At 52.7% G+C, this 12,164-nt stretch overlaps 3 protein-coding genes across 3 annotated transcripts; 1 reads left to right on the top strand and 2 right to left on the bottom strand.

Annotated features, from left to right (window-relative positions):
* Positions 1-2,052: 2,052 nt before the first annotated feature.
* P153DRAFT_355706 (UV-endonuclease UvdE) lies at positions 2,053-4,289 on the bottom strand (the record flags this gene model as incomplete). The annotated part of the gene is made up of 2 exons (XM_033666591.1): positions 2,053-3,681; positions 3,735-4,289. 2 exons carry the CDS (start codon positions 4,287-4,289, stop codon positions 2,053-2,055), a joined length of 2,184 nt encoding a protein of 727 aa, XP_033525286.1.
* A 2,272-nt stretch (positions 4,290-6,561) lies between these two features.
* P153DRAFT_365532 (uncharacterized protein) lies at positions 6,562-8,189 on the bottom strand (the record flags this gene model as incomplete). The annotated part of the gene is made up of 1 exon (XM_033667840.1): positions 6,562-8,189. A coding segment is annotated over exon 1 (1,330 nt), but the record flags the coding sequence as incomplete, so codon positions are not given.
* Positions 8,190-10,422: 2,233 nt separating this feature from the next.
* Positions 10,423-11,208, top strand: P153DRAFT_206463 (uncharacterized protein). The gene has a single exon (XM_033662540.1). It carries the CDS (start codon positions 10,476-10,478, stop codon positions 10,923-10,925), a length of 450 nt encoding a protein of 149 aa, XP_033525288.1. The 5' UTR covers positions 10,423-10,475; the 3' UTR covers positions 10,926-11,208.
* Positions 11,209-12,164: the final 956 nt, after the last annotated feature.

Genomic DNA, 12,164 nt, shown 5'->3' on the forward strand with positions numbered 1-12,164 from the left:
AAGCTGAGACGCTATTGTACAGTTTCAATTTGTATCAAATATTGGCCTACAGGCCAACACAGCTTCTTTACTTCGCGCAAAACTCTGTGCTTAGTCTGTTTGCGTAAGGAACATACAGAGCTGAACTTCATCACCAGCGATTCATTAGGTGGCCAGTCCGTGCCGTAATCCTATCGTTCCTTACGTGCATCGAGCATCAACGGAGACAGCAATATCTTTACACTTTTATCAACCTTTTCCTTATATCACGTTCTGAGAAGAGTTACTTGAGACGATGAAGTGTACACAAGTACATAGACCTGCTTGAGCCAAGCTTCACATGCATTGCAAGAACCAGTTCACTCTTGGATACTTGCTTCGTGGGAATATAATCCATGGCCAGCCGCTATCTCTAAAATTCGCACTCGCATCTCAAGGGTTATAGCTACTGCGTACTACATCCTTCAACTTGCTCCTCCAGCTTGCATCCTTCAAGCCTCTGACATCACCGAAGCATCGATCGCGATCTGTCTCTGTCTCTCTATATCCTTATGCAGTGGGTATCACTTGCTATAATTCTTAGGAACACACCCGCCCATGTGCACTGTGACATCGTGCTTGTGCTTGTGGGTGCATACGGGACTTGTTCTAAAACAGGATGTTGCGTTCTCCTTCGTATTCCCAACTCTGTGAATCGCACCGTGCGCGCAAGTGCGCTACCCCCAAGGCTGTTTGTTTTATCATAGCTGGTGTGCGAGGCGTCGCGCATATACAGCTGGCGATCTCCATCACTACCCCACGCTCTAAGCATCATGTACTCGGTATAACATACCGATTCCAGTCAACAAGCCATAGTTCATTCTCCGTGGTATCGACTGACCAGGGATTGTGAATATCGCACTCCATCTCTGCGGCAGCGTCCGTCTTCCCAACTTCACACTTGGACTTCACGCGCAATCTATGAACCGGCTTCCCACCTTCCGTCTTCAGTATAACCTACGCACAGGCCAGTGAACTCGAGTTCGTCACCAGCCATTCAATCACGCGCACCTTTCCATTCACCCAACAAAATCAAACCCACACACACACACACATGTCAAAGCTACCCCTGCCCGCAACAGCTACCCCTCACTCTTCTCGAACAGTATCGAAGCGCTTCGCGACGGAACCGAATCTAGCCGGCGTATTCCGCCATGTTCCATGCACCTTCCACTGCATATCCCACGTCTAGAAGACTTGACTGACGTGCAGGAGGAAGCTATCGAACAAGCTATTGATGCAGATGCAGATGCAGGTGGTTCCTGATTGTTGGCATGCATGTGTATAGAAAGCGCGTTACACAGGATAGCCAGTCATGTCATGATATAACATTTGCAAACACGGGATGTAATAGAAGAGGCAGACGCGGCGATGAAGAAAACACAAATGGATACTAGAGACCACAAAAATGCGTCAGTAGTGGAGAGGAAGGCTAGAAATGTTGTAGAGATCCACTGCTATCAGTAGGTACCCGTATTTCCACACGCACCCCTCTCTAGCAGTGGATACCAGCCATTCCACCAATCATATCCACCTCTTAGCTTCCCAATCACAGATTCGCAGATCCTTCATCGTGAACAATACTCAGGCCGCAATCCCCACTGCAAGCTTATGCACGAGTATAGTAAGCTGCATAAGTTCGAGAAGCGTACTGCATCCAACGGCCTAAGACCCGCATGCAGGTGTCTCGGCCGTATTGCCGTATGTACACAAGGCTGTGCAGATATGTAGGCGCGGGAAGCCAGGTTGCTGGCGACAAGGCCAAGCGGGGCAGGAACGACGTCGTGAGACCATGATCATATGGTGTGCTATGACTCTAGCTTGGAGGTGGTCGGAGCGGCGGGAGAGGATGGCTGGGGTGAGACGGGATGGATTGCTGGAGCGGGAGGCAGGAAAATAGGAATATTTGCCATGGTGTGATATTGAAGAGAATTGTTCTACACGCACGAAACCAAAACTTTGGACCACGGTATGAATGTTTTACCTGGTTGTAGTTCAAGCGTCTGTTATACACATTACATCGATGCAGGGACTCTACATGACCATCTCATCCACGTCTTCCTCCTTGTAGCTAACCGATGCCGTAGCCCTGCCAGACTTCTTTCGTGTAGCCGATGCTTGCACCGCACGCTTCTGCACGACCGGAGCCTCGTCCTCATCTCCCTCGCTAAGCGGTGGGGAACTCAACGAGTCCTCATCATCTGAAGGTGAGGGCGTAGGGACGGATTTTGGCGCCTTCTTCTTCGTGCTAGCAGGCCGTTTGGGGGCCGCCTTCTTGGCTGGAATTTTAGTGTCGTCGATACTGGCCGGTTCACCGACGATGGATGCATTATCTCCAGGGGTTACCACCGTCTTCTGCTTCTTCTTGGCGGGGGTGGCGGCGCCCTCCTCTTTCTTCTTGATCACGCGCTTCGCAGGCCGAAGCCAGTCTTCCATAGTGGGCGGCCAGTATACACGTCTCTCAGGCCCACCCATACCCAATTCGTCTTCTGGGACCAATGGAGGAGGTACCTCCTCTTCCTCTACTTGCTCTATTTTCGCTTCCAGGTCGTCAAGATCGTCGGTCTTCTGTTTCCTGCCTTTCTTAACAGCCTTTTTGGGCTTAGGCTTGAAAGGCTTATTTTCATCTTGCCGTTGATGTGGCACAATCTCATTGATGAGATGAAACCCTGGGAGCTTCAGTGTTCGCATAAGCTCAAAGACAGCTTGTTCCTTATCTTTGGCCTCGATCATCAGATCCATGGTGTCGGGGCAAGGGGGGAGTGTCATAACGCGGGGTGAATGCTTTCTACGGTCTCTGCCAGTGATGGTGCCAGGACAAGGTTCGCTATAATGCATCTTAGGTGTAATGCCCTTTTTGGTCCAGGTCTCGAGGATCTTTGGGAAGAGATCGACGATGTCTTTAGTGCCTTCACGAATCTGCGTCGAGTCGAAGAGGATGTTGTGGTGATGAAAGTCCAGAACGAAGGGAATATTGAGCTCCTGGCAAAGAGGTAATATCTCATGAGTACACCAGACGACATCGTCGTTCTCAAGCACGAGGCGTTTTTTCACACCATCTGGAAGCTTTGCGTAGTTCTCCTTGAATCGCTCAATGGCGGCTGGCTTATCCCCGAAGGCACCGCCAAGATGCATGATCATCACAGCATCTCGGTCTTGTTGTTGGGGAAGCTTCAACAAAGAAAGCAGCTCGGCATGATACACCAGGTCGCGAACCGCGTTGTCGATGACAGATTTCCGCGGTGAGCCCAATTGGGTGAATTGACCTGGATGAGTAGTCACTCTGTGACCAAGCTCAGCGATAACTTCGCCGACTTCGCGAAGGGTGTCTGCGGCGAAAGGCTCGAGAGTGTAGCCATATTCTTCGTGGCTTGCGAACGGAAACATCTCACTGCTTAGCCGCATGAATTTTATCCCGTACTTGTCATTCCACCTTACCATCTTGCTGATGTCCCGCGCGTTAGCTAGGCCTAGCTCTTCAACATATCTCATGCCCCTGCCAACATCAGCCGGCTGGTCCTTATCGGGTCGATTCTTGGTGGCATGCTCCGGTTGCGAAGGGTCCTTCAAGGGGTGTCGATGCTCTAAGATGCTCGCAATACGGCACGTCCTCGAGCTGAAGACAGGCGGGTTTGCGTTACGAAGGTAGGTGTTAAGACAGGCCTAGTTGTTATGCATGTCAGCTTAGATTGCAAGTAAGTCTACGGGTAGCATACATAGCCTAAGCGTCCTTTCCATGGCAGGGGTAGATAGCCGGAGTTTACAGGGGGAGGTCTCAACGACGCTGCCTTGACCTCTGCCTCGTCGTCGTTCTCTAGCTCGTCGGCTGCTTCAGGATCGCCAGGCACCCCGGTATCATCTGCAGGACCAGTGACATTCTCCGTGAGACCGTTAACAAGTGCAATGCTATGGCTGTCATCTTGCTCCTTCTTCACTTGCGGTAGCTTGCCCTTCTTTGCCTTATCTTTTCCCGTTTGTTTAGTGGGTACATTGACTGCCGGCGCGTGGTTGCTCACGGCACTTTCCTCATGCCCGTCGGGTGACGCTCGCAGCGCGTTGACGCCATCGAGAACTTCAGGATTGACGTTGGGATCTGTAGTCACAGCGGGTCCCCCACGAGACGGCTGGCGACGCGCCGGGTGAGGCTTGTTGCCTCCATCCTTGGAAGGCACAGGGACTGCCGTGCGGCGCATCTTTGACCGGTCAACAATGGATGCTTCAGCCGTTGTGCCTGGCGCAGCTGCTACTGTGGAAAGTTTCCGCTTAGCCATAGTCGAAAGATAACGGGGTGCACAAAGGCTCTGCAGGGTCGCTGGGGCTTGGTGCGGTGCTCGAAGTGCGACGCGTAGGCTGAATTGGTGGATCGAGCGCAGCATCAAGGTCGGGAGCGCAAGTCGGGGTCACAGTGGTACAAAGGCAAACACGGTGAGAGAGAGCTGAGGCCGCAGGTTTGCCTTCTCAGCGCCATGTTGAATGACTAACGCGTTAAACTCTCGCAACGTCACTGTTTTGTTGGTGTAATGACGATGGTGGAGATGCAGATCGCCGCGAGCGAGTCTGGCGATAAGCGAGAGAGCCCCTTGCAGCATCGCCATCTTCATCTTGGAGACTTCACAATGCGCAATCCCACGGCACACATACTCAGGCTTCGAATCTTGATAAAGTTGTCAATTTGTGAAAACAGTGTACCGCGATTTTGCCGTATGGGAGACTGGTATCCTAGTTCGTCCATATCTGATTATCTGAGCCAATAGCGTCTGGGATGAAAGTTTTGAATGAGGAAATCGAGGCTATATGGATAACGAGTATCCATCCTTCATAAATATACCTATATAGGCAAACCTCTACTGGAGATGTCGATGTGTGTCGCAGATAGGATGGCTGCATCGCTGTTGCCACACTGGAGGGCGATTGACAACCTCGTCGTCCATGTCCGTTGCTTGGCCTCGACAATGCATAATGTAACACAATCATGTCTGCAATCTCATGTCGCACAAAAGCTTCCACTAAGATGTCTTGTGCCACAAACATTTGTACTGTGCTAACGACGTCTGCTTGTCTCTACGTCACCACTTCAGCTGACCAACCAATCATGCTTAGCGAGCGCATCTCCACCGATCTTGCCCCAAACAGAGGCGCCACCCGGCACAAAAACAAGCCTCACCAACGCCACATTACAAAGGGATGAGTGTCGCGGCATCTCCGCAGCAGCCATCCCGGACGCCGCAAACGTTGGCAATCTGGACGGCCTCTGCCCGTTTTACGTACAAACGGTCCCCGGAGTGTCACATGCGAGAGCCAAGCGAGGCTGTACACAGTACACGACAATGTGGATTCAAAGCACGACAGCCGGCCCAAGTGATCAACTAGGTACAAACTGGAGAGTTGCTCCTCGTTGAAATGACAGGTCGTTTTGTACCTGCATACGGACAGCACAAACCCCTTTGATAACGGAGGGCCGAAAGCCTTGTTTGGAATGTCTACCGCATGAACATTCTAATCACAACAGTCGCATCGTCTACCCCTTCGTCCTAGCGTATCCATGTCGGAGCACGTTCTCCCATGCAATTGGTCCCGTAGTCCTGACCTCGAATACATAGCGGTGCTACCTAAGTACCCACAAGGTCGACGGTCGCTCGCAAAGGACCATGCACGGAGATTGAACCTTTTAGTTCAAACAACCGTTCAGATGAGCGGCTGTTGACCCTGAATTACCGGGGTGGGGTAAGTTCGTCTCGCTCCCGTTCCGCAACACACCCTATCCTGTCGACTGTTAATTTCCTCCACCCGTTGCGGCATTGCGGGCACGCATGAATGTCGACACAAGGTGATTACCGTACACAGTAGAGCGGCGCTTTTCACTTGCCATGCGCCTAGTCATCCTGCCGTCACAAGCTCAACGCACAATCCGTCACACATCCAAGAATGTCACCACGTAGTTCATACGCCATGAATGTACCTGGCAGAGATCTGCACGCTACCTCCTCTCTATCCAAACACTACTAAATATGGACCATGACAAGATTTCAACATCGTCAGCCACAGAGCGCTGAGCAGGCCTTTCGTGTCTCTGATTTGTGCTCCCACCAAACTCCAAGCGCGAGGCAGATCGCGGCGTCGCCGAGAACGATCGGCCTGAACTCCCGTGCTAGTCTTGCGTGCAGTGCAACCAAACGGTGGAGGCTCGTTCCTTGCTTCTTGATTCCGTTGCAGTCGGAGAGATAGACGGGCTTAACGTTAGTGTGCACTGAGTGATTGCAGCGGCAAGGACCGTCGAGTCAGCACATGGACATGTGAGATGCAGGCTCGTATGCGCTGTGTGGAAATACGGGTTGATTATGTCGTGACGGCTCATTTACTAGCCGGTGAGGTGGCATGTCCGCGCGCTGTTCTTGTGTAACCGAGTTGCTTGTTTGGCAAGAAGGTCTCGCGTAGCCAGAGCATCCCTGCTAATAGCACGCTGAGTGACTTGTCTGATCTGCAACAAAGCAGGCTAAAGTCACCATGGACCAAATTAGATGATGTAGTTGAGATTGTCCAAATGCGATGTTATGCTTCTGCGTGAATTCATGTCTACATTTACAAACGTGGGTATCAATGCCCTCATACCAAAACGCGATATCCAAAGAGGCAGACCGGCAATTGCAATCCTGACCTCATACATATCCTGACTTGCCATGCATATATGTCGTGAACCGAACCAATAGCCGACGAGAACTTTCAACCTAGTATGCTTGATCCAGCAAGCATCAGATCACAATGTACTCCCCATCAACGCGGTCCATAGCTTTTCTCCACCGGAATGCCTGTTGGACCGTGCCAAACGGCCCCTGCAAGTCCCCCTCCACCCACTCATCGTCCTCACTCCATACTCGCTCCAATACTTCCAGACCACTAAGGTTATTGAAGAAACCACTCTCACGTTGGATTTCCACGCATCGCTGTCGCACGACGGCGCGGTGCTCCGGGTCCACGCACTCGGTGCCCACTATGAACAAGGGCCAAAGTAAAAACTTGTTGACGCAACTTGTGACGCCGATCTGCGAGATGTGGAAGAGGCCCTGCGAGACTAGGTTCTGGAAGTTGCGTGCACCAGCAGGTATAGTGGGATGTGCAAGACGCTCAATGTAGAGCATAGCTGCGTATCGAAAGCTTTCGCTGATGTGCAGTAGCGCAGCTTGTGCTGGTGACATGGCGAGCATTGATGACGTTGCGTCGCATGAGCCGGCCGGCATTTCACCTGGGGCACCGAACTCCCACTGTTGGAGTCGGAACCGGACGTCATTCCACTCTGTCCAGAACTCGGAACGCGGGTCATCTCGTGCCGATGTGAGAGGGTTTGGTCGTTCGAAGATGGGTGTTCCCCATCCGTTACCGTCAACATCTCCATAGCTGAAGGAGTAGAAGTCTCTTTGCTTTCTCGGCCGAGGTGATGATTGTGGGGTTTCGTCGTTGTCGCGTACAGGACGATCCTGACTGAGCAGATTCAGCCTCCCGAGCCGCGCAATAAGCTTGAAGAGACGGCCTTCGCAACCCGAGTGATGCTCCATTGCACCCAAGTTCGCATTGAGGTTCATCATATCCAGGGACTCCCCTTGCACCTCGATCTCCCGATCGTTGACTGCAGCAGTCATGACATCGAACCATGTGAAGAAAGTTTCGATCCAACCAACAAAGTCCGATGGCACACTTCGATCCCGCAAACTTAAAAGCTTTTGAACGCCAGCGAGTTGAGTCTTGAACTTTGTAAAGCCTGAATCGCAAACATGGAAGAGACATAATATAAGAAGTGTGGCAAGTACAGAGTCTTCCTGAGAACCACTGACATCTACAAGCTTCTTGTTGAGTAAGGCAATAGATGTAGTCTTGTAATGCTTCTCCTCACTGGATGGCTCGCCATGCATCTCGCGTAGCTCCCGAGCAGTCATCTGAGAGTAGGCATGATCCGGGATGAGGCGATAATCTTGGGAAAAGCTTAATCGACGGCCCTCTATACCACCACGCATGCGCATGTTGTTTGTTGCTAGGGCAGCGATGGCATTTTGGAGCTCCTCATTCCTCATGGCCAGATGAATGATGTGCATACGGTAGGGATTGGTGTTGTTGTCAAAAGCCACCAGAACCGGGCATATAAATTTGTCGTAGTAGTCCAGAAGGTATAACATCCGCGGGGAAAGGGGCGAAGTGATAGTAAGACTCTGAGGAATAGAAGTGGTGAGCTGGAGAACGTCTAGAGACAGGGGGCCAGAGCCGTAGGAAGACATACCCTCCGAGGGGAGAAAGGAAAAGCCAGGCTGGAAACCGTTGAAACTTGAACTCATTTCTTCCTCCGCAAAAATATCCGGGAAAGCCGCCGGACCCATCGTTTGGTGAGCGGAGCTCACTTCCATGTAATCGTGTACACTCTGGTCTGAGCTCACGCTTGAGCTCATGTCGTCTGCCGTAGGCAATGAGCGAGGAGCCTCGTGGAAGAAGCTGTCCATGGAGCCCATTGGTTGTTGGTCATAGGAGTTGAAAGGATATCGCGGAATTGAGGAATCCGCGAATGGAAATTCATCGACAGGTGTCCCTGGGAAATCGCCAGGAGATGGGAAGTCGCTGTCGCTATATGTACCCAGTGATGCAGTCGATGCTGACATTCCACCGTCTTCGAAAGAAGAGATCTGGAGAGAGGTTTGCAGTCTTTGGAGGGGTCCTCTATGGAAGTTTTGTCGTCTCATCTTGGAAGCGTAGGGGTTCATCAAATCCAAGTGTTCTCCATATTGAGGCATGGAAAATCCAATTGGGGTGGAAGGCGAGGGGATGGGAATGGGACTGGTAGGACCGAGATACTGATATTCTTGTGGAGCGGAGTACATGCCAGGACTCGTAGGGCTTGTAGGGGAGTGAAGACCATAGTCGATGCTTCCGCGGGCGTGGAAGTTAGTAGGCTCCTGCCGAGTAGTCTTGGTTGTTGACGTCGTGCTAGCAACCACAGCAGACGACTGAGACTTTGATTCCTGGACTGTTGCTTGGGGAGGTGACTTTGCGATGGGCAAAGACATGCCTCGTAGTTTACCACGGCTGGCAACTCCTACCCCCCAGGTCAGGGTAGTGCGGTATCCTGAGCATTCTTTGCCAATCTCGATGCATTGCCCACAGTACGGTCGTTTTCGATCGCACTTGACTTGACGTTTCCTGCAGGCAAAGCAGTCCTCGGTGGCTCCCGTGGCGGGCGCCCTTCTTCTTCGCTTCCTGGGGGCGGCAGCGGCATTGTTGGCGGTGTTTTCAACCTTCTGGGTCTCGGCAGGCTGTGCCGTAGTCGTTGAGGCGGCCATGTTCAAGTATGGAGGTGATGAGGTAAAGTAAGGTGTACTGTGTAGCATTTGCTAGTGGGTGCCCGTGGTATGTGTAAACGAAATAGACAAGTTGACGAGGGGTGATTCTCAATGGAGCATAGAAGGTGCGTCACGCAGGTATTATTTAGTTGTGGGACACGAGTAGGAGTGAAGAAGCTTGGTCCCCGTCTGATAAGCTCTGAGCCTAGTCAACAGGGTTCTGGATGCCAAGAGAATAGGATTCGAAAAAGACGGCAGCAGAGTGGACGCTAGGATATTATGAGAAGAGGAGGTCATCTCGAGATGCGCATGAAGGTTGACGCCTGCAGCGAGTAGGCTAGGTGCCCGCATGTTCTTTACCGCTGCAAGGCCTTGGTTTGTGGCAACCCCTACCGCACCCCACAGATAGACGGCGAATTGCAAGCCGAGAGAGGGTCAAGTTCGGGTTACATCGTGAATGCTGGTCGCACCCTGGCAAAGCTCGGACGTCGAGAGGGTTGCCTGCAGGACGGAGAAGGCTGGACGCCACGGAGCATGCACCAATCGATATTCGTTCCCAGTACGATCTACCACCGGGCGCTAGCCTCGGAGAAGCTAAGGGCCCCAGCCACTGAGGGAGCTTGTCTCAGATGGTCCGGGGTGAGAGCGGCCAGGGTTTGCTCGGCTGGCAGGCTTCTGCAGAACCACTTCCGCCATGGCTGATAGCGTCAGGTCCAGTGTAAGCTCGCCGACGAATAGAGCGCAGGCGGAGCTGACCGGCCAGCACAGTGTGCCGTTAAGAAGCTGCATCGAATCTGTGTAGAAGATAGCAGCGCGTATTGTTGCTGGCCACTGGGAGGGCGCAGCCAAAGCGCCCCCCGCCCGCTGCGAGGCATGTGCCAAGGCAAGCTTAGAACGGCCGTTGACGTACTATGGGTAGGTCTACTACGAAGCTCGTGAAGCGGCCTGACCTCCACTCCGCTAGAGACTCTGGCGGGAGGATGCGGGAGTCGGGGGGTGCTGCAGTCTGCGAGCGTGCGTGCACACGATCAATCTCTGGAGACGGGCATGGTGAAGCTCTTGCAATCATAACGATGACATCGAGGGGCCGCGGACAGAGGCACGAATGATGCAAAACGATGATGCACGACGCAAGCAGGGATGCCCGTCAGTCTGCTGTGCTGTCGCTTGCTCCGCAGAGCCTCTTGGCAAACCGTTCTCGTGGAAACACATGATAACATTGCGGGCCTGATGGGACCAAGCGATATGACCACGGCACCACGACCCCCACGGCCCTGTATGGTCAGCATCGCAGCGGAGGGCGCGAGGTTTCGCCTCTTCTCTGTGCTTTTTACTCTGCTGTCGCTGTGCTGCTCTCCTGAAGGTCCCCATGAGCCCCGAGAACTACTTGCGCCTCGCGTGGTTGTAGTGCGACAGTCGAACCCTCACGGCCAATGCATACCATCCGCGCCAGTTTGGTGTTGCGAAGATCTCGTTCGGTTGGACGAGCAGCTGATTTCATGCATTATTGGCGCTTTCTTGTTCAGACCACCACTCTCCAGGAACCAGTACGGAGATAACTCTGGGTGCACTGTCAAACTGCGTTCCTGACTGTATTCCCCCCTCAAATGACGGCTTCACCGGATTACCAAACGGTTCTCCGAGTCAGCGTTGGCTAGCACGTGAGGTACGTATCGGCAAGAGGTACCACTTGGGCATTGTCATGTACGCTCCGCCACTCAGTAGTTTGTCTCAAGTAGCAAGACACTCCAGTCCCGTCAGCAGATGCATCGTGCCTTACTAGACAGGGGCCCTCTTCCCCAACGTTACTACTACCCGTCGAGGCGAGCCATGTTGCGCGCGGGGTAGGAACATTGCGTCTGGGGAAACCAACACAAAACGTTGCGTTGTTGTATACACTGTATTTTGTCCTTCTGCTTGATAAGTGGCTGTGGAAATGTGTGCCGAGCTTGGTGGGCTGTGGCTTTCTTGCCACAAAAGCTTGGCTTGCTCAGAGCCTCACGGCAGTATGTCGGCACGCAGCTGCAAGGCCGGGCAAGGCTTCTGATGTTGAGGGCACCGGCTGTGTTTGTCCGTCTCGGCCATATCCACTGGAGACTTCAGCGGATTGTTGAGAGTCTGCTCAACTGCCCGCCCACTACATGTGCCATACGGCTCCCCAGTTATTGTGACATGCTCCGTCAAGACCTGGGAATTGCAGTGAGTGCGTCGGATCAAGACACCCGTTCGAGCTACTCGCACCGAATATTCCAGACTTTGTGATCTCCCCGAGTCTGTCAGGGTTTCCACTTGTTCAGATCTCGCCGAGATAATTCTTCCGTCGCAGTCCTGGAGACATACAAATCTCGCCTCGCGGCCGTTTGTCTATCAAAACCGCCCGTCTCAGAAAGCCCGACGCAACCGAGGCAAGCTCACGGAACCCTGCTTCCGGAGTAGAGGGTGAGTATATGGTGATTGAATTATTGCGGGCATCGAGTCATGCAGCCTAACACTGCTATATTGAGCTTTACGATGCCCTAGCATTAGTGCAGCATCGCAAGTGACCCTGCTACTTAGCGTTGAAACAATCAGCGAGCAAGCGCCTGTTAATGCGTGGTGGTGAAAAAGCGGTCTGCATATCTGGGCTCTTCGTAATTGTAACATGTCCAGTCTGCACTCCATAGCCATGGCAACCCTCTGTTCATGTCTCGCTTCTCCGGGTGAGGCCGAGCTGCACTCACGCGATCCTCGTCCCAGGAAAACATGGTGAACAGTCCATCATCATAACTTGTTGGTCGTGATGGTCGAAATTTCGTGGTCACTGCTGTTGTGTTCGCGAACTCAGCTTCA

The sequence above is a fragment of the Dothidotthia symphoricarpi genome (genome assembly GCF_010015815.1).
Source record: "Dothidotthia symphoricarpi CBS 119687 unplaced genomic scaffold P153scaffold_7, whole genome shotgun sequence".
Taxonomy (NCBI): domain Eukaryota; kingdom Fungi; phylum Ascomycota; class Dothideomycetes; order Pleosporales; family Dothidotthiaceae; genus Dothidotthia; species Dothidotthia symphoricarpi.